This window comes from Platichthys flesus, chromosome 14 (assembly GCF_949316205.1).
Source record: "Platichthys flesus chromosome 14, fPlaFle2.1, whole genome shotgun sequence".
Lineage (NCBI taxonomy): Eukaryota > Metazoa > Chordata > Actinopteri > Pleuronectiformes > Pleuronectidae > Platichthys > Platichthys flesus.
Genome location: NC_084958.1, coordinates 12740870 through 12767631, shown reverse-complemented (window position 1 = coordinate 12767631; position 26762 = coordinate 12740870). Strand labels below are relative to the sequence as shown.

The following is a 26762-nucleotide window of genomic DNA, read 5'->3' as shown; positions in this document are numbered from 1 at the left end:
TAGAAGCAGTGTGATGAGATCTCTCAGCCACTGCAATACCGTGACATTTAACCTTCCCAGGAAACAGAAAGTTGTTTTTACAAATATTTAAAGCTCCTGTGATCACTATTTTCGTGCGTGTGAGTTTACTTGTAAGACCTGCATAAGCACTGACTGTGTCAGGACCAGTGGACCTCATGGGGACCAAAGTCTGGTCCTAATGAGGCAAATCCTCATTTCTGATGTCCCGGTTAAGTTTAGAGGATTGATGTGAATTGTTAGGTTAAGGTTAGGGTTTGCCACGAATTGGTCATGATTAAGGTTCGGGATTAGGGTTTGGTTAGGCTGTGCACAATGAATGGAAGTCCATGCTAAGCGTCTGTGTGTTTGTGTCCGGAAGGATATTTAGGAGAGCGCTGGCTTTGTGTGAGGCGATCTCTTAACAACACCTCCACCCCTGCATCGTCATGTCAGCCTGTCTGTGTCAGTGGGTCTGTCTGTCACTCTACAATGCACCCCCCTCCTTAGTCTTATTCCCATCAACATATTTCAAATTTTTTCTTTCTCTCTTTGTGTTTCTCTAACTGACAGATTCACTCTCTGACCTTGTCTGCTGATAATTCTCTGTCTGCCTCATCGTTTTTGTTCGTGGACCAATCTCTTCAGTGCTCGTCTTCAGTGTTCTCTGACGGCCTCTCCATCTCCCTCCATCTCTCACTTTCCTGATATGCGTCTGTGTGCGTGCATAACAGAGTCGGTTCGGCTCGGTCGTGATAGTCTTATGTAACTCTCCATTTGACTTTGCACTCCCCCTTGTCTCAAATGCACACACGCACACACAAGAGATGTGCAACTCTGGATAAAAGGAGAGTCACAGTTTTATTAGCTTAAAATGAAGATGACAGATTCCTCTCACAGCTTTTAATACATGTTCTGCTTTTGTCTCTCCGTTCCTCTGACGCTTGTGTGGGTTGGCAGAACATCTTTTTTTTATACTAGCTGGGTTTTGTGGTGACTGACAAATGACGCGGTTGCTGTGCATTGTTGCAACAACTTCTCACCAACAACAGCAGTGCTTTCATTTGGTCTCTGATTTTGTTGTTTTTCTGAGACACCTCTCACGGTGTCACTCCTGTTTTCATCTCATGTCAGATTTGTCTTCATTTCTCCCACCTCTGCCTGTGCACAATCCCTGCTTGTTCAGATACTGCAGGATTACAGTGCATGAAGGTAGGAATCGTGGTTGCCATTTTGATGGTATCTAACAGTACAGGGTTTATTTAATGATGTATACATTTTACATCTTTTCACATCAGTCTATGACAAAGTGGAAAACAGAATGTTTGTAGAAAGTTGTGCGTTGGTGTAATATACTGAATAAATCCAAACACTGAATTTGTGCCACTGTCATGAAAAGCCCCTAAAAGTCTAAAATGTAATAATCTGAATTTTAGGCTTTATAGGGTCTTAAATACTTGTTGTACCATAGTTAATTAGATATAGGAAGGTTTGAATGGTGTTACTGTTCATTTAACGCTCATTCCATCTCGGTTTGAAATTAGTTCTGTTTGAGAAATGGTTTGGCATAGCATGCATGGTTGGGTAATGTTTCTGTGTGTTGTTCTTTCTCAGCGATACAAATTATTATAATTAAAATAACAGTACAACATGGAACTGAAAAAACACCCTGGTCACAATTAATCTTGGTACACTCGACTTGGCTTTGTGAAAACATGGATACCTCCATTAACTTCAATTATAGGGAAGTTTAAGTAACTCTATGAAGTCGATGTTCCTTAATATCGATCATACTTGACATGTGTCTCTCATGCCACTCATTATGTTTTTAAAAGTTTTTAGGTTTAATTTGTTAAAACCTTCAGGAACCCTGAAAAAGGTGACAGAGGTCACATACTAGCAGTTTCTCAGAACACTTTTTTCTGTTGTTTCTGTTTATCCCAAAAAGTGGAAGCATTAAGTGGAAATGACTGAACAGATTCTTTACAAAAAATAAATGAATGAATTTCCTTGAGAATTAGTCAGTTCATAAGAATACATGAGTCATAATGTGCTGGTTGAGCTCTTGCTAATGAAAGGCTCCATGTCCCATGCCATCCCTCTGATGCTTTTCTCTGGAAGACAATGCCGCTCCATGCCTCTTCCCTCCATTGTGTGTATACTGTATATTACTGTGGGTATTGGTGCTTCAATGAACCGACCAGAAGGCCAAAGAGATCGTCAGTGAGACAAGTTAAAGAGTACAGGGGGGTTGAAATGAGGTATGTGTGCGAGAGAGATTGGATTGATTAATGGTGGAAACCACTCAGTGCGTCCTCTGGCTCGCTCGGAGCCTCGTGTCCTCTCAGTTCCATCACTGCACATCAGTGACTTCGATCAGCCCGAGCCTTCTCTGTGCTTCGGGCTGCTGCGGCTTTCACTGGGATGCTGTTGGCAGCACAAAGTGTTCTTAAACAAGTTAAATACTTTGACATGTCAATGTCATGTTCAGTAGATGCTTTTAAAAAAAAACAAAACAGCGATTTTAAATGTGTTTGTCAGAATAGAACAAGCTGTTTATGGCCTATTCTTTATTTTGTTACATCATTTTTATAGATCAAATGAACAATGATCGATGAATCAGTCTTAAAGGAAACCGGTGAAAACATAACCTTCATGGGGAAATAAGCATTAGTTGCAGCCCTGTGTGATGTAATATTAAATGAACCGCACTATGACTTGAGATGTGCATGGTGCAGCCTTATAATCAGATGACAGAGACAGACAGACAACACATAAACAAAAGTTAGTAACTGGAGCTGCTATTGACATAACCCTGTAAGTGAAGCATTCGATCGAAGAGGTTGAGTACTGTTGCCCACAAGCTTCACCGCATGTTGTGTTCAAACTGCACCGGACCTTCTTTTCTATGTGCTTCATATTGTGTTTGATCGACATTGTAACTACCTCAAGAGCAAGACAATGACCCGACGGTGAGTGAAAAGGTATTATGAGGTGGAGTCTCACGTTTGGATGAAGGATTATGTTCTGGTGCAGCTAGGATTAACTAGCACCATTAGAGCATGACAAACAACTCTGTGTGTGTCTGTGTCTGTGTGTGTGTGTGTGTACATGGCCTATATTAGCATTGTACAGGGAATCAGAGAGCAGATGGTCTGCCATAGTTTGTAATATTCTGTTCACTTAACCTGAGAAATGAGGCCTTGGAATAAACCCCCTGCTATCTGAACACACACAAACACACACACACACACACACACACATAAAGACACACAGCCTTTTTGCCTTTATAAAGACCGGGCTTTGGTTCCCATGGTCCAAAGTTGGAGTTTATTCTGGAAAAGGTGTTAAATAGGTAACAAAAACAAGCCTAAACACAGACACACACACACACACACACACACACAAATGAGAGTAAGAGGGTGAGACAGTTTTGTTTCGTCAAGTGAGACGGAGAGCAACAAGCCCATGAGGTTTGAGTGCAGTGCTTAGTTTTAATACAGCACACTTTATCAAGACAATCCCTCCCATCCCCACGGTATTAAATCATGTCTGAGTCTGCGAGAGCACCGGGAGCAGAGTCACTGCCTCCGCCTGTTGCCATGGCTACCAACTCCCCAAGACGATATTTATTTAGAAAACACGTTGTTATGAATTCATTCTACTTATGGTCTGTAACAAGAAGGTGGAATTCTTGTTTGCTGCGTGCGATCATTAATGAGGGGGGAAGGCAGCGCGGCGCGTGTCCTCTGCTGCTGCCGCTGGGGATGAAGAACCGAGCACATCGATTTTATAAAGTCCACATTGGCATTCAGTCGACTGTACGCTGCCCCCCCCCCCCCCCCCCCCCACACACACACACACTTAACTATATAGTCTTAGTTACTCTTGAGAACAATGTGGCTCTCAAGATCATTTCCTGATGGACTTTTTAAAGTTTTCTTTAAGTCTTTTTTAAAATGAGAAGTTTGTAAAAAAACATCGTAAGAACATAAACCTTATGTTACTTGATGTTTTGCTAAAAGAATGAGGCTGAAGCTGCAGGTAAGCATCCTCACCAGATCCATGTAAATGACAGTGAAACATGGAACCCTTTATTACATAACGGGCCCCATTAATGCAGTGTATCACAAGTTTAACATGATTGAAGACAAGATTGTTTTGTTTGGTTGAAAAGCTCCTATTTATCTGTTTTACCCCAAATTAATAGGTATATGCAGGTTCTTTAAATCCTGGTAAACCTGCTTATGAAGGGAATTGACTCCTTCCCATCGTCAGTAGAGTTGTTATATTTTAATTTTCCTTAGTGGGTCAGCTAAGACATCACAAATGCATAAGAAGCTGGAAAACACAACACACAACATAACAATGCACCATGGAGACCAATGACAATGTTCTGGTTATGTTCATGGCTACTGATGCTCCAACGTGCAGAGCGTCAACGTGCGTCACGTCAAGCTGGAAACGGTGCAGCATCATCGTCTAGACTGCCAAAAGAAGAAAAGGAAGAAATTAGCGTTCGTCCTGGTGTCATGTTTCCATCACTGCAGATTGAACCCCTGTCTAATGCAGATTAATTTGACCCTGGAGGGAATTCAGATTGTTTCTGTTACCACTGCAGACAAAAGGCTGATGTTGGTTGGTCTTATATGGGCAATATTTGTATCTTCACAGCATAAATATGTGTGTGTGTTGCAAAATGTAACACTATCTTAAATTGAGTACTCCGAACTAGTTGATGTCCATAAATCCACAAAATCCATGATTGAGAATTACCAATATTTATTTAAGTTGTGCATCTTTGTTATGGCAGAGTAACACACTGTTGTGTGTGTCTTTCTGGAAAAAGCTCAAAGAATAGCCAGAGACACGTTTTTGTAAAGTGTGCAACTTGTAGTACAACCTTATACACAACTCGTGCAGAAATCCAAAGTTAGGGGCCTGCCGTGCCACAGTTGCTCTGCTGTGATTGGCCAGTCTCTAATCGGAGGGAATTAATAACCAAATGTACTAAATTGTTGGACTGACTAAAAACAATTATTCAAAATAATATATATATTTTTTATTCAAAGTCCATCAATTGTGTTAATATTTACTTGTTGAACAAACCTAATTTGTGTGTAACCAATTGAAGTGCTTGTTTTTGGTGATCCAACCATTTTTGTGCTTTTCAGTGAAGTGAGGAGAAGAGTTGAGCTCCAGATTTTCACAAATCCCCCTGTTGGGAGTCTCTCCAGACCTTGTGTTCCCATGCAGATTAAATACAACACACGCACGCACGCACACACGCACACACACACACACACACACACACACACACACACACACACACACACACACACACACACACACACACACACACACACACACACACACACACACACACACACACACACACACACACACACACACACACACACACACAAACACACACACACCGGTACAATTTTTTTAAGTATGTCAGTGATCACACAGAAACCCAAAGTGAGCGCAGAGTGCTGTGTTACGTCGCTCTCTGTCTCACTCTCTGTGGGCTGTCCCTACTCGTGTCCCTGCAGCTTTCCAGTCCCTTTAAAAAGACATCGCTCTCAGTTAAACAGCCCAAATCCCATTTGCCTTCTGCACCGTGCATCATGCTTGGATGATAAATGCGGCTCCTGTCGCAGTGTGCTGCTTATGAAGCTGCTGCGTGAAAGCTGATGAGTGCCCGGCCCATGACTATTTGATGATGAGAGAATCTGAGACCCTCTCGTGGTGTTTATGCAGTGCACACATTTTTTAAAACACTGACACATCCACCACGTCATCTCTCTATTTCCCTGTTTTTTATTTCTTCGCCATTCCTGATAGTTTCCTCTTCTTATTCTCTGTCTCTCCTTACTCCCTGCTTTTTTCCTTTAACTGCTATTGTCCTCTTTCTTCTGACTCCTTCTCCTTTCTACTCTGCTGCTTCCCCCCCATTTTAATTCTTTTTAGTTTTCCCTCGACTTGGCAGCTGCTCTCACACCTCACATCTCCTTCTCGTGTGTTCTGGTCTTTTTCTATCCCTGTCTACTTGTGTGTGTCGTTCTGTCTCTACCTCTGCCTCACTATCTCTTTTTTTTGGCTCCTTATCCCCTCCCCGCTCCTCCAGAGTCTGAAGTCCAAGTTACATAATATACATTAGAGCGAGGTGGAGGAAAGGAATGATGGAAGTACAAGGAAGAGGATCAAGTGGAGGGGTCTGCGATGGAGCCAGATGTTGATGCGTGACACGGCAGATTTTTCAGGCCATTTCTTTGTCGGTGAATGCAGCACATTTTCTTTTGTTTCATTTTCTTATTTGAGTGCTTGAATAAAAGGGAGATGCCTCTGCCGCCGTTCGGGCTCATTTTCATCTCCAGGAGCTGACATCTGGTCTCCTCTCCTCCTCCCCCACTTGTCATCCCCTCATCATCTCATCTCTGTCATGATTACACTTTGCCTCGCTGACCTGCGATGATGTAACTACATTTTTTGGCAGCGGGCTCTACCCTGACCGAGCGTTATATTCTGCAGTCTTTCTGAGAACTGCCCCCTCGCTCCATCTCTTCCCACTCTGGACATTTTTTTTTAAAGGTCTTAATCTTTCCTATTCCATTTCCCAGCAGCCGCTTAGTGGGGGATGAGGGTTGAGGGGAATGAGATGAAGGGGGGAGAGAATTTGGGAATGTTCCCAGATGATTTGTGCTCTGATGACTATGAAGATTTACAAAAGATGTGGGAAGCTTGCGATTGTGTGTAGCGACATTACTGTATGTGTATGTAAATGTTATATTTGTCGCAACAATATGTCAATTGTAAGATTTGGAAATCATTCAATATCCCCTGTTTAATATTATAACTTGGATGGAAATCAGGCAAATTTAGCCAAATGTAGATATTTATTAAGGGCTCAAGTAGTTTTTTTTTCTTGCCACTATATTGTTTCTCCCTTTCATTCACCTAGAACTACATCAGAAACAGAAAGCTGCCCCACTCTGAGGACACACTCCCAGTCGCTATTGTAATGTTATCCCCTGCAGTGTGAACTTGAGACGGTCCCTGGAGAGGTGTGAGCTTTGTTGTTGCTCCTCCTCCTGGGCCAGGAAATAAGGTCGCTGTCATCTCAGGCTCAGTTTACTTCTCCGCCTTAAATCTGACCGTCAAGGACTGCCAGACAACACTTGGCTATGGTAACTGAGCACATTTTTGATGAATGACGGTTGTTGCCGCTATATGGTCTGTTTTAATGAAGGCTGGTTATTTTATAGCAAAGCTGTTCAATCTATACATTAGCTATCCTATCTGTGTGAACGCCATAGACTGTAAACAAAGATGGACGACAGTCTGTGCTGTGGGGATGTAGCCACAGTAGCGAGGGACCTTTTTCTAGGTCTATGTCCCATCTAATAACATGGAGGAGGAGGTGAGGTTTATGACCCTCACATTAGGCATAATGTTTATTCAAATGGTGCTGTAGTGATGGTGCTGTTCTTTGGATTTCTAGCTCCTATTTAAATCCAAGTTCCAAGCGTGCATGTGCGTGCGTGTTTGTGACTCACACACAGAGAGGGAGAGAGAGAGAAAGTCAGGTAGAGGCCAGATTCAGCGCTTAGCCTGGCACTGGCTTATCAAACTGTGTGTGTGTGTGTGTGTGTGTCTGTGTGTGTGTTGAGACTTGGGACCTGCACTGGCTCTCTCATCAAATATGCAGTTGGACTTGATGCTGCAGCAGAGATGCCTAATAGCAGGAGAGAGAAGAGAGAGTTAGAGAAAGACTCTGAATACGTCAGACCACCCACTCACTTCCAGCCTCTCCCCTCTTCCCCTTATCGTCGCACTTGCCAATTACTCCTTTTCACACTCATCCATCTCAGCCTGCCCGTCTTTCGCTTCTCTTCCCTTTTCACGCTGTACCCCACCCTATTAATTCCTCTCCGCTCTTACCCTCTTTCATAGCACCAGCCGTTCACATCCCTCGCTCTCCCGTTCCCACCAAATTGAATGTCATTCACACCGCTCTCAGTTCCCTGCAGCAAAAAAAGAGGCTGTTTGGCTTCGGCAGCCCCCCCCCCCCCCCCCTGCATTGCATCCAACCTCGGAGCATCACAGATATTACTACTGTGACATCCAGCTCCTCATGCACTCTCTGCTTCCATCACCATATAAGTACTTCCTCCTGGCTGAGGGAGTGACATCACACTTTTGCACTTCTTGAACAGGTGTGAGGGAAAGGTCACGTGTTTATATATTTTTTCAGAAGTTGGGGAGTGGATGTTTAGAGGGAATCTGTTGGGACATATATCTTCACACCCACACACACTCTCACGCACGCACGCACACACACAGACACACACAGACACACACAGTCTGGCTTCTCTTCATCTTTCTCACCTCCTCCACTTCTTGCTCCTTGCTCTCTCGTGGACGAAAAAACATCCAGTTCCTGCCAAACAGGAAGAGGTCATGATTCACCGAGAACAGACTAATGTGTGTGTGTTTCAGTGTGTGTATCTTGTGTTGTACAGTCCGGTCCAGCTCTCAGCCAGTATAGGGCAGTAGATACTTGCTGCACGACCTTCCTTAATCCCTCCTCTGGTACATGCATCGGCCACGTGCAGAAGGAAGCATAGACAGAACTGAATCAGCGATGGATAACAGTCTCCCTATGAAAGTTTCAGACAGGCAGCTGGAACAGTGCGTGTCTGTCAGAGAGAGACAGAGAGTGGCGATGAGGCATTGGCATATTGCATGTAGCAGTGGTCCAGAGGAAGGGATGAAGCATGCAGCATTAATCACCATCTTCATCCACCAGCCTGTCTCAAAGGCTGACTCACTCTTCATTCACAGCTTCACGGCTGTCAGCTGCTCGCCACTGACCCACAAGCAGCCTACAGACCACACCACCATGTCGGTACCAAACTCATATTTTTCTAGCACCTGTCAGGACGTCTATAAGTTTGAGGGGACGTATGCAACTGTGTGCCTTTTTTGTTAGAACGTTTGTAAGGAAACATGGAATCAACAAAGGGCTGTCGTTGGGGGCCAGTGGCAGTTGAACCTGCAACAGAACAAGAGGAATGAGGAATGGCAACTGCCTCTTAGAGTTCCATCAACATTCAATCAGTTGTATAGTTGTAATGAAGTAATTAACATTTTACTTCATTATGATTCTACATATGTTGAAGGTCTTAGAACACACTATCTAGTGACCTGGGAGCCCATCAACCAAGTAATGCATTGTTCTTTTGCATGTGTGTGACCACCACCTGCTGTTCAATTACATAGTTAGTGCTGCGATGCCACTTCAGATCAGATGACTGATGATATCAGCATATTTTAGGTCTTGATGACATTATAAACTAACTTTGATCACCATTTTTAAAAGTTTAAAAAGTCAAATTAAAAGTTTAAAAAGTCAAATTAAACTTCAATTGTTACAGTCGCTCATAATGCTGTTATATTAATGTGGCGATAGCCTGAATATGGAGCTGGAACAGAGCTTTAAAATGTGTAAACTGTATTATATAAGATTTTATCCCATGTTTGAGACATTCAATTTCTGTCCCATGTGTTTCTTTTGTGAGTATGTTTAAGTATACGTCATACAAAAGTCTTTTGTGTGCTCCCTAAATTGCAATGTGAAACCAAAACTTCAGTCTGACACAAGTAAGAATGACAACCTGAGTGAATCTGAGGGTTGGATGCCCCTGTCGTTGAGCAGTGCCCGTTATTGAGACTTCACACTCGGATCAGTACACTGACATAATGACACTGCAGAGAGACATGCCATTTCCTCCCGCAGAGATCAATATGCTTCGTCAGCCATAAAGCTCTGACACGGGGCCGGCCCTCATCTGTAAAACCTGATCCATTCCGCATAATCACACCAAGGTCGGGCAACAAAGACATTTACATATAGACGCAGGCACCTTGAACTGACAGACCGGCCTGCATGCCAACCAAGCAGAAAAGTAACTCGTCAAGATTGAACCTCTGTGTGCATCATGTGTGTAAAGTGTCTGGAATGTAAGGGTTGTGTGTGTGTGTGTGTGTGTGTGTGTGTGTGTGTGTGTGTGTGTGTGTGTGTGTGTGTGTGTGTGTGTGTGTGTGTGTGTGTGTGTGTGTGTGTGTGTGTGTGTGTGTGTGTGTGTGTGTGTGTGTGTGTGTGTGTGTGTGTGTGTGTGTGTGTGTGTGTGTGTCTGTGTGTGTGTGTCAAACTTCAGTATACCTGTGCTTTTTCAGCCGTTTAATTTTCTCACAGACGTGGTCTTGGTAGGTGGCTAATTGAAAATGTCTATACTGCTGTTATTATCTCTGCCCCCTCCTCTATACGACGTGTGTGTGTGTGCTTATCTCTATATGCGTATGTATTTGTGTTCTTGTTCACGGCATGTGTCAGACTATCCACCATCATCACCCTCACTGGGACACGCTGATTTTGCAATGTTTTGGCCTCATTTAAATCTTCGCTAACACACAAATGGAGAAGAAAAGGCTGATTAAACCGAAAAGCTCGTCTCTGTACATTCACAGTCCTATTTCAAACATGGCATCTCTCTGACTTTTAATGTGCTGTTTGCCTGCTGAGATGGTCTGCATCAATTCTTCTTTCTTTTTCCTTCATGTGTGTAACTCTACTGTGGTTGGTTCTGTCGACGCATGTGTGTGTACAACCCTTATAGAGTGAAGATGAAACCCGTCTCCTTTGGACGGACACAGGAGCTGCAATATCCTTGTCCTGATGTGCTCCCTCCCTGTGATCCCACAGTGTGTTGACGGGGACTTGTCCTGTACCTATTGCCTTGTGAGGACCATTTTAAGTATGGACCCTACAGAGTGAGGGCATTTTTGGAAAGTGAGGACATGGTGGCCGGTCCTCACTTCTTCAAAGGGCTGTTTGAGGGTTAAGACTTGGTTTTGGGTTTAGGGTTAGAACTAGGTCTAGGTAAGGGATTGGCTAGTGAATGCATTATGCCAATGAGTGTCCTCACTAAGAGAGAATGAGAGTTTTTGTGGTTGTGTGTGTGTGTGCCACGCAGGTCACTGCAGGTGTGGAGGATTAATCACAGATTAAATGGAGCAGAGAAGTGATTCTTGTGAATATGATTGCACATGCGCATATCCATACACACTCAGTTTCTTGCTGAGTCATGACCTTCTTCTCTGCTGCTACACCACCGACTGACTGACTGACCGAGGGATTAAAACAGAAGAGAACAAACAGTGCAGGAGGACACAGACACAGACACACACACACACACACACACAAAGCCACGTACTCTCTTGCTAGAACAGCCTCATGGAAAAATAAATATTGGTGCATCTGCAACTGACTAAGCGTGGCTATAATAAATATGGAGGGGAGTTCGAGGGGAGAGCTGTTGACAGACACAGCTGTTAACAAAAATGTGGCAGCAAACAGCCCTGGACAGGCTCCTCCAGGGTGTTACTCATGTGTTGTATGACCCGAGAAGGCTGCGACAATATGGATTTTTCCACTGCAGTGTGAAGACGCCACACTCTGTGTATTTAAACCAACTGAGGAAGCTGATGGGTCTGCGTTTGCGTTTGAGTAAAAAAAGAAAAAAGCTTTATTTACATAGTGGGAGCCCCTCATGCGTCACACCTCTCATACTGTTGGGATACTCTGCACTGCAGCCCGTAATGAGAAATTGTGATTAGAGCCGATGACGTGTCCACGGTGCTGGGGATTTTCAAGCTGACGTGAAACAGTAGAAGGTGACTCTTAACTTGTAGAGTTAGTTATTAATGAGATTTTAGTATGAAGAAAATGGAGGGAAAAACATCATTGAATGGATAATTTTCCTGGGTCATATGTCCATTAAACTCTTTGATGAAGTAGTTAAGTTTGTGTTCTTAAAACCACAAGTAAAAAATCTAAGCGTGACTCCTAAAGTATATTTTAGTAAAACAACTACAAGGAAAAACACCTGTTTTATTAGCCACCTTTTTTACAAGGACTTAAATCAGTGAGACAGATAATTGGAATGTAAATCCATCCAACATGTTGGCCATCTCTCTAAGAGTTCCAGGTTACCACAAATCTCTGTTTATCTGTGTGATCTTGAAAACTGTTCATCTGTTTGGCCTCACACTTGCCATCACTTTTGTTAAGGGCCAATGAAGTGCAGGGTTGACTTTGCTGCGATTTGGACACGTGATAAGTTCAACATTAATAAAACCTAAATGAACAGGCGACCGGCGCTCTGTAGCAGCGGCGGCTGGGACTCATCCTCGTTCACAACAACGGACGCTTTCACACTCACAGCAAGGACGACTGATTCTCCAGTTCTTTATACTGAGTCGAGGTTCACTGAGCTTTGGATAAACAGGTGAACAGCTCTTTGTGCAGCTAGTGGTGAAGCAGCTTCAGGGTTCTGCAGTCTGAGTAACCGCCACAGCTCAATTACTGCAGTAACCAGCATGACCACAGGTCGAGACAACAGCCCATTACAAACAGGCTGATTCAGATACATTTTCCCTGGACTGTAAAAAACATTGATAACAATGAATCCAATACTTTCTGTCCAAGTAGACCCGTGTGGACCAGCAGACTGACCTGAAGTTCCTATAGCCACAATGCAACTGTGGCCAAATATTTTACATGGCAATTTTAGAATAGGCTAAAATACTCTGAGAACTATCTAACTCCTTCTTCTTCACTACTGTGTGAGAGGCCACCAAACTGCTGAATGACAACGATGTGAATCACATGCCATGGTATTTGCTGTCACCAGATCACAACTCTGTTGAGTCCCTAAAAGTCTGTCCAACAAATACCTCTCGGAAGAATGGTGATCAGTTGGTGGAAATTAAATCCACCTCTATTTGTGACAGGCGATGTGATGATGAATGTACTCTGATGCTGAGCGGGGCGTTGATGGATCTAATGAGAGTTTTGTGCAGCCGCCAGAGTGGGATGAGAACTGTGAGGGAGACAGACGAGGACACAACAGCTAGTAGACATGTTTTACGAGTAGTTAATTGTGATCATAGTTAGTCATAGATTGTGAAATTTATATTGTGGTTTTTTTGTTGTTGTTGTTGTTGTGTTTCTGTGGAAAGATAATAGGCCACAACATCATTCCTTACAAAGACCTGTTCCGCACTTACACACCTGACTCATGCTGTGTGTGCGCGCGCTTGTGTGTGTGTGTTTCCACTTTGGCTACACGGCGAGGAGAGATCCAGTTGCCTCATTCGGGCGCTCTACCACACGTACACTCTAAGTCACCCCTGCTGCTCTCGGCTCGCCCACTTTGTCTGACAGCTGCCCACCCTTTATGTTAGAGCTCTCTCAGTCGGCCTCCATCTCCAGACCTTCACCACAGCAGGTTTATTTCAAAAGTTGTCTGTTGTTTGGAATTGCAGTGGGGGTGGGGTGGAGCCATTTACTAAGGTATGGCCGTTAATTAGTCTCAAAACCCACAAATGTGATACAACTGCACAATAGTGAATCCTGCTTGCTCGACCCTCCCTACTCTCTCAGAAGTGTCCATTAGAAACCGGCATTGGCTGACCTCTCTGTTCTTTTGATTGGTCTCTAGGGAATACTGACCATGACCTTTGATTGGCTGATTGATTTGATCCCTGAAATGCATCGTCTCTTGCTCCACTCTCCAGTGAATGGAACCTAACTCAAACTCCATCTCATAACATAGTTAAAATACAATTATATTATAATATATAGATGTAACATCCTAGAATCCATTTGAATAAATTATTGTCATATATTTGTCCGCTAGATAAACAGAATATTGCAAATGTAATTATACTTTTCATCATTAAAACAATTTTCTTTCTATGACAAATTACGTCGCCTTGAATAATTTTTTCAAATATCCACAGTTTCATTTTTGATATCCAGAATGAACATTGTGGATTTATTCTGATTTCAAATAATATAGTCATCATGATTTTAATATGAGACATTAAAACATCCAAAATTAAGTCATTCCAAATATCTGTACTGTGAATTTTGAATGTCTAAAAATGCATATTAGCGACTATTGAAAATGTCCTAATGTAAGTCCACAATTGCCTTTGTAACTAAGTGAGATCTCGGTCTCCCTGCAGGCCAGAGACTGCGAGTGTTGAAATTGACCAATCAAAGGATTCGGAGACAGACATTTCCCACCTCCAGTGTCTTAAACATCACTACGGACAATGACCAAGTGTTGAGCAGTTGCACATGCACAGGGAAGGTAAAAAGCTCCCACTTGCTAAAATGGTTTTCTGCTCACAGATACTGATCAGTGCAAACGTACGTTTTTAATGCAAAAGTTTTGAGTTTAATTAATCGCCAAGCCCCCATTCCTGCTGCCTGCTGGTGTTTTGGATCTGAAAGAAGCTTTAGGCTGCATGCCACTACAAAGAGGCAGATTCATACAATGGAGTCCTTCCAAAAGTCCTCCATCACTCATACGCACACGCACGCACACACACACACACACACACATTCACTCACACACATACTGGCTCACACTCCATGGGCACATGCTTAATTATTCAGCCGCTAATTATCTCGTACACTCGGGTTACGTAACTGAGGTTTGCTTTTCTGAGCGCGGGGAAGAAGAGACTTCTGAGGAGAACTTGCCGGAAAAAGATGAGTTTTTTTCTTTTAAGAGAATTTCATCTGGCCTCGCTGCTGATGCAACTTCTCTGAAAATGTGAAAATACAGAATATCTTTATCTATTGGAGATGCAGAGCTGGTGAGTTCATCAGGCCACCTCCCCTCTCAGAGCAGAGTCCTTACAGGTCAAACAGATTAATGACTGTGATTGGGTGTACGTGTTCACAAATGCTTGTCATATAAGCATTGTGTCTAATTATTCAGATAACAGTGGACCATAACTTGGGGGCCAGATAACCTGAGATAATTGGTTAAAACAAGGCTCAGCGTGACCCTGTCTACTTTCATCATCGTCCTGGTGCGCCCCCACCAAAGCACAGGCTTCTCTTGATCTGACGCGATGACTCACCCTCTCAGTTAAAGGTTCAGTGTGTAGGACTTAGTGACATCTAGTGATGTATTTGCATGTTGCAGCTGAATACCCCTCACCTTACCCTCCCCTTCCAAATATAAAAGAGAACCTGTGGTAGCCTCAAAAGGCATTTAGTGTGTCCAGTTTGTACGACTCTGAAAATAAACAGGGCGGACTCCGTAGAGAGGACCCGCTCTCTGTAAATACAATGTATTTAATGTAAAGGGCCCATTGTACAGTAAATAAAAATATCAATTGTTGCAATTTAGATGAAACACACTAGTGAAAACATCACTAGGGTTAATTATAATCAATTTCTTCCAAGAGTTCCCTTTCACCTAAATCTTACAATATTTTCTTTTATTATTTTCATACGTCTGTTTTTCGTTTGTACTCATAATAAACCACATAAACACACATTCATCAAGAGAATACTCTTACATGCAGCCACAGGAGTCATCTGCATGTAGTTAAAGAATCTTGACAGACAAACACAGGCCCCACTTCGGCTCCCCTCATTTGCTGACATTTACAGAAGATGCAGATGAACTTTGTGAAGCTTCACCGTGGCGTCTGTCTGCCTAGGGCTAACCCAGAGGCCGAGGTGTCGACGGGGTGTTGTTGCTCCAGCGCATGTGACCATCACCTTTAATCAGTGCTGGCTGAACTTCCCCATCCTTAATGTGTCAAAACCAATCTGGGATGTGAATGAATGCCCCGCGTGTCTCTGACATCATGGAGTTTCCACTGCTGCGCTCGGCTCAGCTTTGATATATTACACCGCTGGCTCACTGGCAGGGGTTCCCCACCCACCAGCCCTCCTGACCATAGATGGGCTCCCGAGAGTCACTGTTTGTGCTGAGGGAGGTCAGTGTGCTAGCTCAAAGGTCAAATCTCAACTGGTTAATGTTTAGGGAAGAGTGAATGAGCTTGGATCTAAACTAATGGAATTAGTATTGCATTTTATTGAGCAAAGTATAAATGGAAGTGCAGATATTGGGATATTCTGTGTATAGTTTATATTTTTTTATCCAACAGTGCACTATACAGTCACATTATCCTTTACACTTGAGCTATACATTAAAGAAGGTGAGCAAAGACATGCCATGCTCTGTGGAAAATGACAGAAATAGCATGCTTTCAAATTCATGGTCAGGGTTTGATGCATTGAATTAAAACTATCATCTTTATTTTTTTTGAAGAAACTTAGTCATCGTGTCCAAAATGATGAAGGTCATTATTATTAAAGCATTAGACACGTTTTTCTCTTTAAAAGGAATCTAAATATAATTCCACTTAAGACTCAGTCCTGCTAGCTCGTTGCCACTGCTCTGCATTATGTTTTCTTTGTTGAAAAACAACCCCGTGCTACAGGTTGATGCTCGAGAGAATTTTCCATGACAGTTTTTTTTTCATACACTGTTGTAATGATTATTCAAATCTAGAACAGTACTTCTAACCGTCACCATTTCATCAGTTGTTATTCAGGAAAAACTTGTTACCAAACAAGTCAGCCTTTCATTTATGAGCAGCAGAGGAACACTGCAGGTTTTCTTTTCCTGTGGAGCATCACCATCGCTGTGAGAGTCACATGTTCAGCTTTCTCTTGAATGCCTCTGAATCAGACATGCAACCTGATACCATTGTTGGACATAGCATCTCCAGGAGGCTGCAGGAAAGAAGCACCTCCATGTTTGGACAACATTCCTCTCTGACCTTACCCCAGGTCCACTTCTTCTACTGATTGTTCGGAATTTCCCGCTTAAAAGGAGAAACACGGCAAACATGACTAACACACCGTTTACACGGGTCTCCAACAGATGATGGATGGTCACCACAGTTTGTTTTTTGCAGACTTGTTATGAGTGGTATGATACGTTTTAAGACCGGGACTCAAATTTTCCATCACACACTCACACAGGCAGCGGAATGAGGTGATACGACACCTCTAACTTTAGTGTGCCTCTCTCTCTCTCTCTCTCTCTCTGCCGCTCTGGATAATCCAGTTAGGATGCTCTCTGGCAATCGGGAGGTTTTATCTCCCTCGCTTCCAGCTGGAGGAAAAACCAACTCCTGCAGGCTCCAGACCGGCCTGAATAAGCCTTTGTCACAAAACACACACTTTACTCTCACTGTGGTATCCACCCGCACACAAACACACTGATATGTGTGCAGTACCCCGCGTGTTTGTGGATAAAGGTCAGAGGTTGCGGGGGGCACCAGCTGATGTCACATACCCAAAAATAAGAGTAGTGTCCCTGATGACAGCCTGGCAACTATAATTGTCGTGACAACCCCTAGGAATAAGCCGTCATGTGACACCCCTTCCTCCGCGCCGAGTGCATGGAAAAAAAGAAACACACACTAACACACATAGCTGCGTCAGCGGGGAGAACCCTTTGGAAACAATGTGTGGCTTGCTTTGGGGATCTGAGAGGGGAGTGCAGGAGGGATTTAACCCACTCAGCAGAGCCCCAAATGTGGGCATGAGACAAGGCCTCGTTCTGAACCCAAACTGGACAGTGGTTCTCACACGATTGGCTTTGTTTTCATGAAGGATGATGCTAACTTTTTTCCAAACCCTTTTCAGTGTTTCTATGAAGAAGCCGTTGTTTTCTTTTGGCTCAGGCAGAGTGCGGCATCTAAAATAACCTGTCGAGCCTGAGCAACCGAACTCCGGTGCCTTCTCTCATATTCCAGCCATCAGCGCTGACATATTCCCTCTCTTGTTTTGAAGCCAACGTCACGGGGGGAGCCATCGGGGCACCCGGCCCTCTGATGTCTAAAAACAAACAGCTTTGCTGGAGTATTTGTGGAGCAGGATGCTCTTGCTCTGCAATGTCTTAATGTATCTGTGGAGTGGAGTATATTTTTATCTCCATGCTACTTTAAATCTGTTTTCAGTTTTTACCTCACATCTGCTTCCTCTCGGTGGCCTGTATATATTCTATACGTGTGAATTAATGCTTGCTATTAATGTGCAGCATGAGGTTTCTGCATGTTCTGCACCGACACACACCTCCCATGAAGTTCCAAATGTGTTACTGAGTGTGTGAAGCTGCTAACAGAATCAGTCTCTCACAAACTCGCACACACACATCGAGCTTACGGACCCTGGTAATTAGTAGAAGCAGTAAGGTGATAACAAGCACAAGCCACACGTTTGCACCAGGGGTGTCAAAGCCAACATGCTGCCGGAAGTCACAGCCCCACCTATCTACCCCCATCCTTCTTTCCCAGGCGGGTACACACACACACAAACACACACACTTTAAGATACAAGATAACATGAGAGTTTTATAGGCCAACGCACAAGAAATCCAACTTCTCTAAATCAGAATATACACATTGAGTTAGTGTATGTGCCTCCCCCATATAGTCTTCCTCTCACTCCTATCTTTTCCTTTTTCTTCTTCCCCGTCTTCTCCACCCACTCCTCCTCCTCCTCCATCTACTTGATCTATGAGTCATCTGATCCAAAAGGCAAGATGCTGCGTTCAGTAGATTATTTTCATATTTTTTCTTGCTGCATGAGAGGTTATCATCACTTCTCTTCATCCCCCCCTTTTTTGTGTCTCTGCTTGGCTTTCATCCATCTGTCGCCCGCAGAGGAGCGACAAGTTGGAACCTTGTTGCTGGTGAATGATTTGTTTGGAGTCGTCACGTTAGAATAAGCTGGAGACGTGTGTGTGTGTGTGTGTGTGTGTGTCATCAACCGCAGGAGGTGGTCCCAGTCCTTTCAATAGCTGTTGTCATGATAGCAGCGCTCTGTGTAATCCCTTGTTGTTGCTCTATTGATCACACCATCGTTTACTCATTCTGAAAAACATATTGGGGATTCGAGTCATCAGGGAAATATTGTTTTGTATCCCCCCCCCCCCCCCCCCCCCCCCCTTGATTCTTCCTCTCCTCACTCTATGTTTTTCCTTCCCCCAACCTGTCTGGCGGTCACCTTACCTCTCGTTTGTGTGTTTTTTTCCTTCAGGTTGCGGAAACAGCAGCATGAGTGGGGACATGTACATTGCCGGCTACCGCTCCATCACCAACATAGATTACTCCTCAGTGTGCATCAGCACAATGGGCGCCAGGTACAGCGACTGCCCCGGTATGACCTGGCGTCAGATGGACGTGCGCCAGCTCCGCTTCCCCGGCACCTCCTTCGATGTCATCCTCGAGAAGGCCACGCTGGACGCCATCATGGTGGATGAGAAGTCACCTTGGGAGGTGTCCCCTGAGACCGCCTGTTTTGTTCACCAAGCACTCTCAGAGGTAATGCAAAAAAAAATCTGTGCACCCTCACTGGGGTTGGATATTTTTCCTGGTTTTTGCTGGAGTTCTCACCAAAGTCAATTCAATTTTCTATGAAAAGTACTAGAGGGAACCAGGAATGTGCGTGTGTGTGTGCTTGTGTTTACTGTAAACTCTGACTCTTTCTTTCCTGTAATAGCTGCTGAATACACAAGCACAACCTTCAGAGCATATTATTATGTATAATGGGAGTAGATCAACTGTAGGTTCAGTGCTGGTATGAGACTTTTTCAGCCATTCCAAGTTTTCTTTTGATAATGGGAACAAATTATAGTAAACAATAACCTCAAAGACACTCGTTTTTTACAAGTGGCTTCGTTAGACTTATGATGAGAGATTTGTTTCAATCAATGTGACCGTCAGTGTCCACATGCTTCCATGCACCCATTGCATTTACATGGTTGTAAAGAAATACATCCTTCAGAGGTTAGAGCTGATTTGAGAGTTTCTGACAACAACAAACATCGCGACGGTGGAGGAGGTTGTAATGTAAATGGCGGTGGTCCAACTTACCAGCTCCCAAACTGGTTGAAATTTCTTCTTTATGTCCTATGGTTGCCTCTCTTGAACCTTTGGCTACACTGCTGCCCCGTTATGATTTCAAGCGTTTTGTGTTTTCAGAAGACGTACACAAATACAGAGTACGGACAGGTGACTCATCCGCATATGCATAAACATCTAACAAATAGCATGAATGAGCCTTTACAGTCCCCACCCCCCAAACCAGAGTACACAGGATCACTCAGATGTGCATAACGTAGATGTTTTGTTATTACTGAACTTCTAACATCAAACCACCGAAACGACAGGAGCGCTGGATGCGGCAGATTTTCCTTTCTTGGCAATCCACACTGTGCTCTCCTCAGACGACCCCTGTGAAGATAAAGATCATCAAACACCAGGCGGACATATCCAAATTAGTAAAGGCACGTGCTGACAAACAAAGAGTTTTTTTCTCAATATGGTAATAGTATATCTAATAATAAAAAATACATATTTATTATAAACTAATAATATGCAGTTCTCACCATGCATTTGATTCATGGTGAGGAATTCAGGTTCCTTCGCTTCTATTTAATTCTCAGCCACTGCAGCAGCTTGTTGATCATCTGCTCGCTCTTCCACTTAAAGCTGAGACATCTCACTGTTTGACATACTTCATTTGTCATTGGTTCACACGGCTATGCAAGCTCTCAGTCCCGGTCATATTCACACATGTGATTCTGGTCAGATGGATGATATGAGCTGGGTTAGAGGCAAAGAAAACAGGACGGAATTCTGAGCCTGCGATTGATTTAGTGTTATTACATTACATTATTACATGTCATTTAGCTGACGCGTTTGTCCAAAGCGACTTACATTTACAACACTCAGCATTTATGAGGGGCCATTTTAGGGGTTCTCTATCTTGCCAAGGACACTTAGGCATGTAGATGGGAAAGAGTGGGATTCGAACCGGCAACCTTCTTGTTGGAGAACACCCGCTCTATCCCCTATGCCATGTTCTCTATGCCTATGTTATAGTAGCAGAGTTGTAGTATAGCGATGAACTAGTGGTAGAAAAGACGGAGATCAGACTAACAGGTCACTGGTTCAAGGCCACGGACTTACAAAAACATACCTGGATATGGTTCAAGTCCAAGAGGACTCGCCCTACCCTACTACCTAAGTGCCCCGGAGCAAGGCACCTTACCTTACTCCCCCAACATCTGCTCCCCGGGAGTCGTCCATGGTGGCCCACTGCTCTGTGTGTTCTCTGTGTGTGTTGTGTGTTGCTGTGTTCACACGGATGGGTGTGTGCATGTGTGTGGAACCAATAAAGGAATCTGAATCTAAATCTTAATCTAGTCAAGAAGTGGTTTAACCCCTTTTTGGAAACACCTCTAATTAGTTTCAAGTCCCTGCAGTTGGTCACGATATATCTTCAGATAAGATAAGATAAGTTCAACTGAATTGAATCCAGCCTAGGCAAATTCTTTTACTACATCAAAAATAAAGAAGACGAGAGAGCACTTAACAGTATAGAATATAGAAATAGCCAATTAAAATAAAATTATTGATATATACCGTTCAATACACATGGAAGTATTATTTGTAGAGAAAAGTCGTCGAGTAAAGTGAGGATGATTGTATGAGGATGTATACTGAATTTGTCCGTTATGTATAAGGTGATATTAAAGTAAATAAATAAATATTCAGCAAGTTCCTAAGCCTGAGTCACACACAGGAGTTTGAAGATAATATTATTTCAGTTTCAGGTATTATCTAATCCGTTGACGGGTCCAGTTTTATTGATCCTCTCACTATTATGCAAAACACAAGCGTCTCCAGCCGACTGTGATGAGTGAACGCTCTGCCGCAGCAGGAGTTTATTTGTAAGCGACTTTGTGACAGTGAAGCCGGTAATAGAGCCACTTTTCATTTTCACTCCATCTCCGCAAACCCATCAGTTGACTTGCACGATGTCGAGTGCCCTTCAGCTGCGGTGAGCTGCGGCGAGCTGCGGCTCTACCCGCCACTGTCAGCGTGACAATAATAATGTTTTGGCCATTAGCCACGCTTGACCTCGACACAATAAGACAAGAGAACACCACTATAAAGTAAAGTAGGTGACTCCCCGAGCCCCGAGTAGGGGTGGAAAATTACTCATGATTTGATCACGGCAGCGTTTTGCAGCACCGCTAAATGAATTCAAAGTTTAGTTCGTAATGACAGGTTGAGTTGGGCTCAATACACAGAGTGAATATATAATCATAGTGAAGGCAATGGAGGAAAAAGGTCAGAGTGTGTGAATCATTTTAATGGAAGCAGCTCGAGAGGACAAAGTACAGCTGATATTAATGCTAATTTATACTGAACAGAAACCAGAAAATGGTAGATTACACAAATACAAATATATAAGTGCTTTTCAGGTCCCCCACCGTAAAACGTTGCTGTGACTCTGCTACCGGCATAGTGTTACGCGGACGATTTGGATTCAGCCTTTAGTAATGTGGGCAGGAGTTGGTTAGCTTGATTGCATTCGACAAGCTGAAAATGAAGCATAATATCAGACATTTTGTCATCACAGTCAATTATGTGCTTGTGCTCACTGCAGCCCAGCATTGCCTTCCTTCCTCTGCCATGTGTATTACTTTTCCCCCGTGCAGGTACTCTAACTGAAATCAGTACTTTCTAAACGAGCTCGTCAAAGTGGCTGCACGCTCCAGCACCGTGTCATTTTGTGCCTTCAAGCCTGCATTACACACTAGTTTGAATTTATTTGGTCTTGATGTTTTTCCCCCTCAACTAAAGCTGCTGTGGTGCAGTCCTCTCCAGAACTGCTGTCTGTCTTGGCTCCCATATCTCAGGTACTGCTCATCTCATCAGCTTCACACTTGGCATGTATATTTTTAAGGGCCCAAGGAAGTGCAGCGGTTAAATTTGGTTGGGATTTGAACAAGCGATGCGTTCAACATTAATAACCTCTTAATAAACAGGCAGTGGCGCAGCTTCACAGCTCTCTGGACTGAGCCCTGCAGCTCTTCTTTACTTGCTGTGGCTCAATTACTGCAGGTCACTTCAAGGTTTTAATTATTCTCGTTTGCCCCCCCCGCACAGAGATACAAGGTAAAGATGATGGGAAGTGTGAGAGGGGCCCAGTAAAAAGATAAATAACAATAAAGAAAAGAAAAAAGGTGATAATACAGTCAAGTTTCCAGGATGATATTTACAGTTAAACTGACCTGGAGTTAAGCGACAGTGGTAGAAACAGAAAGTTGTGTAAATATTTCAAGTTTGTTCATATACTGTAGATTGTTATAGTGAATGGAAGTGTGGTTTTGTGCGTGTGTGCAAATGTGTGTGTGTGTGTGTGTGTTTGTGGCAGAGAGAGGGTCCGGACTGCCTAAGGGTGGAAACTCTTCTTCTGTGTTTTAGTATCACCACAGGCCAAGTAAACAGCGTATTGCGAACAAGCAGGTTTAGAACAGACACCGTTTGGTAAAATAGACATCCCAGATTAAAAATAATGAAGATGAAGAAGATGATGCACGACCAAATTATTTAAATATTTTTTCCATCTCCTCAAATCAACTTCGGTTTTGATGCCCGACTCAGGAAGTAAACAAAGGCAGATACTCGGCTGTATGTGCGCCAAGTGCTTAGAGTCAGCGTCTGAAAATAGACACACACACGCACTCACATGAGCTAAAAGCAGACAGTGGTCCTGTGTGTTTTCCTCCAACAGAAGAAAGTATTAGAGAAGGATCAGTAAGTGTGTTTGAGGGACAGATGGGGATTTGACTTCCCTTCAGCAGGAGTGCAGCTCAACTCACGCTGCCGACCAGTTCGGAAGCCGCCACAGCGAAAGAGTCGAGTTCCCTTCTCACTCGACATCACATGCTTCCCCTCACGCCTTCTCTTCGCACTTCTTCTGCCTCTCACTCCTTTTTCCTCTCATTTCCACTTTGGTTTCTCTCAACTGCTCCTTGCTCAGGGCTGCGAGGAGAATGTGTGATTGTGTTCATACTGTCTCTGTGCTGCACTCTGAGTGTTGTGCACCTTTATGTGTGCAGATAAAACATATGTGTGTGTGTGTGTGTGGTTGCAGAGAAGTCAATAGTCCTCTGCGCTGGTGTATTTTTACTCCTGCTCTAGGTAGAGCAGTCACGATTCTTGTTTGTGCATGTGTGTTTTTCAGGAATGTGGGAGGCAGGTTAAGAGACTGCTTTCATTCCTTACAAGAAAACATTTAAAAAAAAAATTGGACGCACACAGAGAGAGAGAGAGGGAGAGAAAAAAAAGGCGGGCAGGAAAAAGAAAAAGGGTGATGAGAACGGAGAAGATCCCTGAAGAAGTGTTTCTCAAATTCACACGCAGCGAAGGAGGGATCGCAAAGGGGTAAAGAAAGGGAAAGATGAACGGCTGAACACGAGAAAGAGGGGGGAAAAAAGAGAAGGAGTGGGAGACAGAAACCAAGACTGACAGAAAGCTAATGAGCAGTGCACCAGTGTGAGACCGATGGAAAATAAGGCAGAAGAGGAGAGGAAGAGAAGGAGGGAGCAAGGAGGGGTGGGAAAAAAAGATGGAGGGCACTTTGATCCAAAAATCTGCTTTTTGAACCAAAAAAAACCAAGAAATTTGCCCAAACAATCGAGAAACTTCACATCGGTAGATTTCATGTGGACATACCAATAAACATTAAATACAAAATGTCGTGGATGGTTTATATGAGACTCAGACTCTCTGTTCCCAGAGTCCTGGTACAGTCTGTGTAACAACAAATACAGTTTTTGTTGCTGACACGCTCTCACTCAAAAACATACACACCCAAACAATGTCTCACGGGGGGGGGGGGGGGGTAATCACTCTTACTGTTGCCATGGCGACTCTTTAGTTGGATATCATCTCAGACTAACACTTTTTTATTGCTAACCTTTAGTCCTGTGGTCAAAACGCGTCCTTGGTGATGCTGATGTTTGTATTTTGGTCGCTTTGGTCGCGGTGTGTGTAAATCTGGGGTTTGAGGTGACTCGTGGAGATTTTCTCTTTTGCATCTGGGTGGACTCAAAGTGCTGAGTCAGCTGGAGAGCGGTGACCACGGGAGTCACTGTGTGTTTACTCAGGGGCGAAGGTAGTTGACAAGGCAAAGTCTGTAACTTTGGTCTGCTTAACGAGTTTGGCGGTTCTACATAGTGTCAGTGTGTTGTTGAGGATCTGGACTGAAGCTAAGTTGTTCTTTTCGTGAAACAGTAAAACTTTGTCTGAATTATGTGCTTTTCAAACATTTGGATGGATGGAATGGCGTCTGCAGCAGAATTACTGTTATAAGCAAAGTTTGCTTGACATAGGTTTGTTTTGTGGCCAGTGTGTTTTTGAAATTGTCTGTGGATGTTTCTAAAAACGCTCAAGGAGTTGGGCCTGTCGCTGGAGACCTGCCCAGCTGCCGGATCCACGTTCTTGGTTGAAAATCATATTTCATGTCAAATTTATGTTGGTGATCAGGTTTTTAACGATGTTGTTTCGTTGGCTGTCAATAAGGATGTCACTTTATCAACACATGCTGCTGTTTAACGTGATAATCAAGTTAATAGAGTGATTTCCCTTCGTCATACGTTGTTTGCACTGTTAGTTAGAGCAGGCATGTCAAAGCCAGGGGTGAAGGAGATGTGAACATATTAAAAGGCCTCGACCAAAAGCAAAAGTCCTGTTACCTTGAATCAAATTGTGGATTTCTCTGTGTTTGAACATTGGTGAAAACATCAGTCCCAATACACGAGTCAACAAAATTGTCTTTAAAGTAACCTCCGCTCTTTTCTATCATATGTTTCCTCCTGTTATCTGAGACTGGGTACAGATGGAGCCTGGCCTCTATGTAGTTCTTGGTAACATCAGTATCCAGCAGATGTATAGTACATGGACTCGACCAATCACGGGCCGGTCTCAGCTGGCAGTCATGATGTTTGACTCCGAATTACATAGCTGGAACAAATTGCACTTGGACAAACATTGGTGTGATGAGAGCTTCCTGAAATGACAGCAGTCGTCTTTAATAACAAATGTATGTGATATGTAATTTGACATTTTACTTTGGTCCTTCTTCCAACCCTTAACATGGAGGAAGGGCTTATGTCCAATACTGCAGCCAGCTACCAGTTGGCGATCGAGATGCTTCTGCCCTACTTGTGGGGAGCAATAATATCATCCATCCTTTTAAACATTCTGTGGGATAAACAACACACAGCGATCGAGTTCCTTGATACTGAAGAAAACTCCAAATTCCCAGACAAGAGGAGTGTCTTCATTTCTAAGCAGATTTATGGACATTTAGTCCTAAAGGACACTGGAGATAATGTTATACTGACCCCAAAAAAATATGCGTTTACTGCCTCAGAGTTTCGATCTGACTGAGTTATGACTACAAAGTGTATCATATTTTTTATGCAAATTAGGGCACTTCAGGGAATTTAGTACCCAAGCTGCTTTTCACCTCAGCACTTTATTTGCATCATATCTCTCTCCCTCTGTGCAACCCTTCAACCATCCACCACAGAAAAGAAAAAGTTTGTGTTAATGGGTAGAATGTGATTTGAATTCTAGGTATATTAAAGTTTAGAAAGGAATAAGTTGTTAGTCCCTGCTACCAAAGTGATGGTTTCAGTGTCTGTAAACTTTTGAAACCTGATTTTTTTACATTATTGTTTGTGTGTTTATCTACCAGCTCTTTCTCCCCCTTTTTTTTTTTTACACCTTTTTTGCATGGAATATGCATAAAGTACTTATACTATGGTAATACATGTATGTACTCTAGTTATATATATGTATATGCAGGTGCATCCCAAAATACACACTAGTGCGCTGTCCACTTGTCTTTTGTTGAATTTGCCCACCTGCAGGAAGCTTACCATGTCTCTCTGTGCATGTGTGTTGCATGCATGGTTTTGTGTGTATGGCTGCATCAGTCT

General features: G+C 43.3%; 1 protein-coding gene across 1 annotated transcript in view; it reads left to right on the top strand.

Moving 5' to 3' along the window:
* ece2a (endothelin converting enzyme 2a) overlaps window positions 1-26762 on the top strand; it is a 63118-nt gene that overhangs the window by 12478 nt on the left and 23878 nt on the right. The window contains exon 3 of the mRNA XM_062405135.1: window positions 18995-19278. Within this exon, the coding sequence (XP_062261119.1) occupies window positions 18995-19278 (284 nt within the window). The remainder of the gene's footprint in view (window positions 1-18994; window positions 19279-26762) is intronic.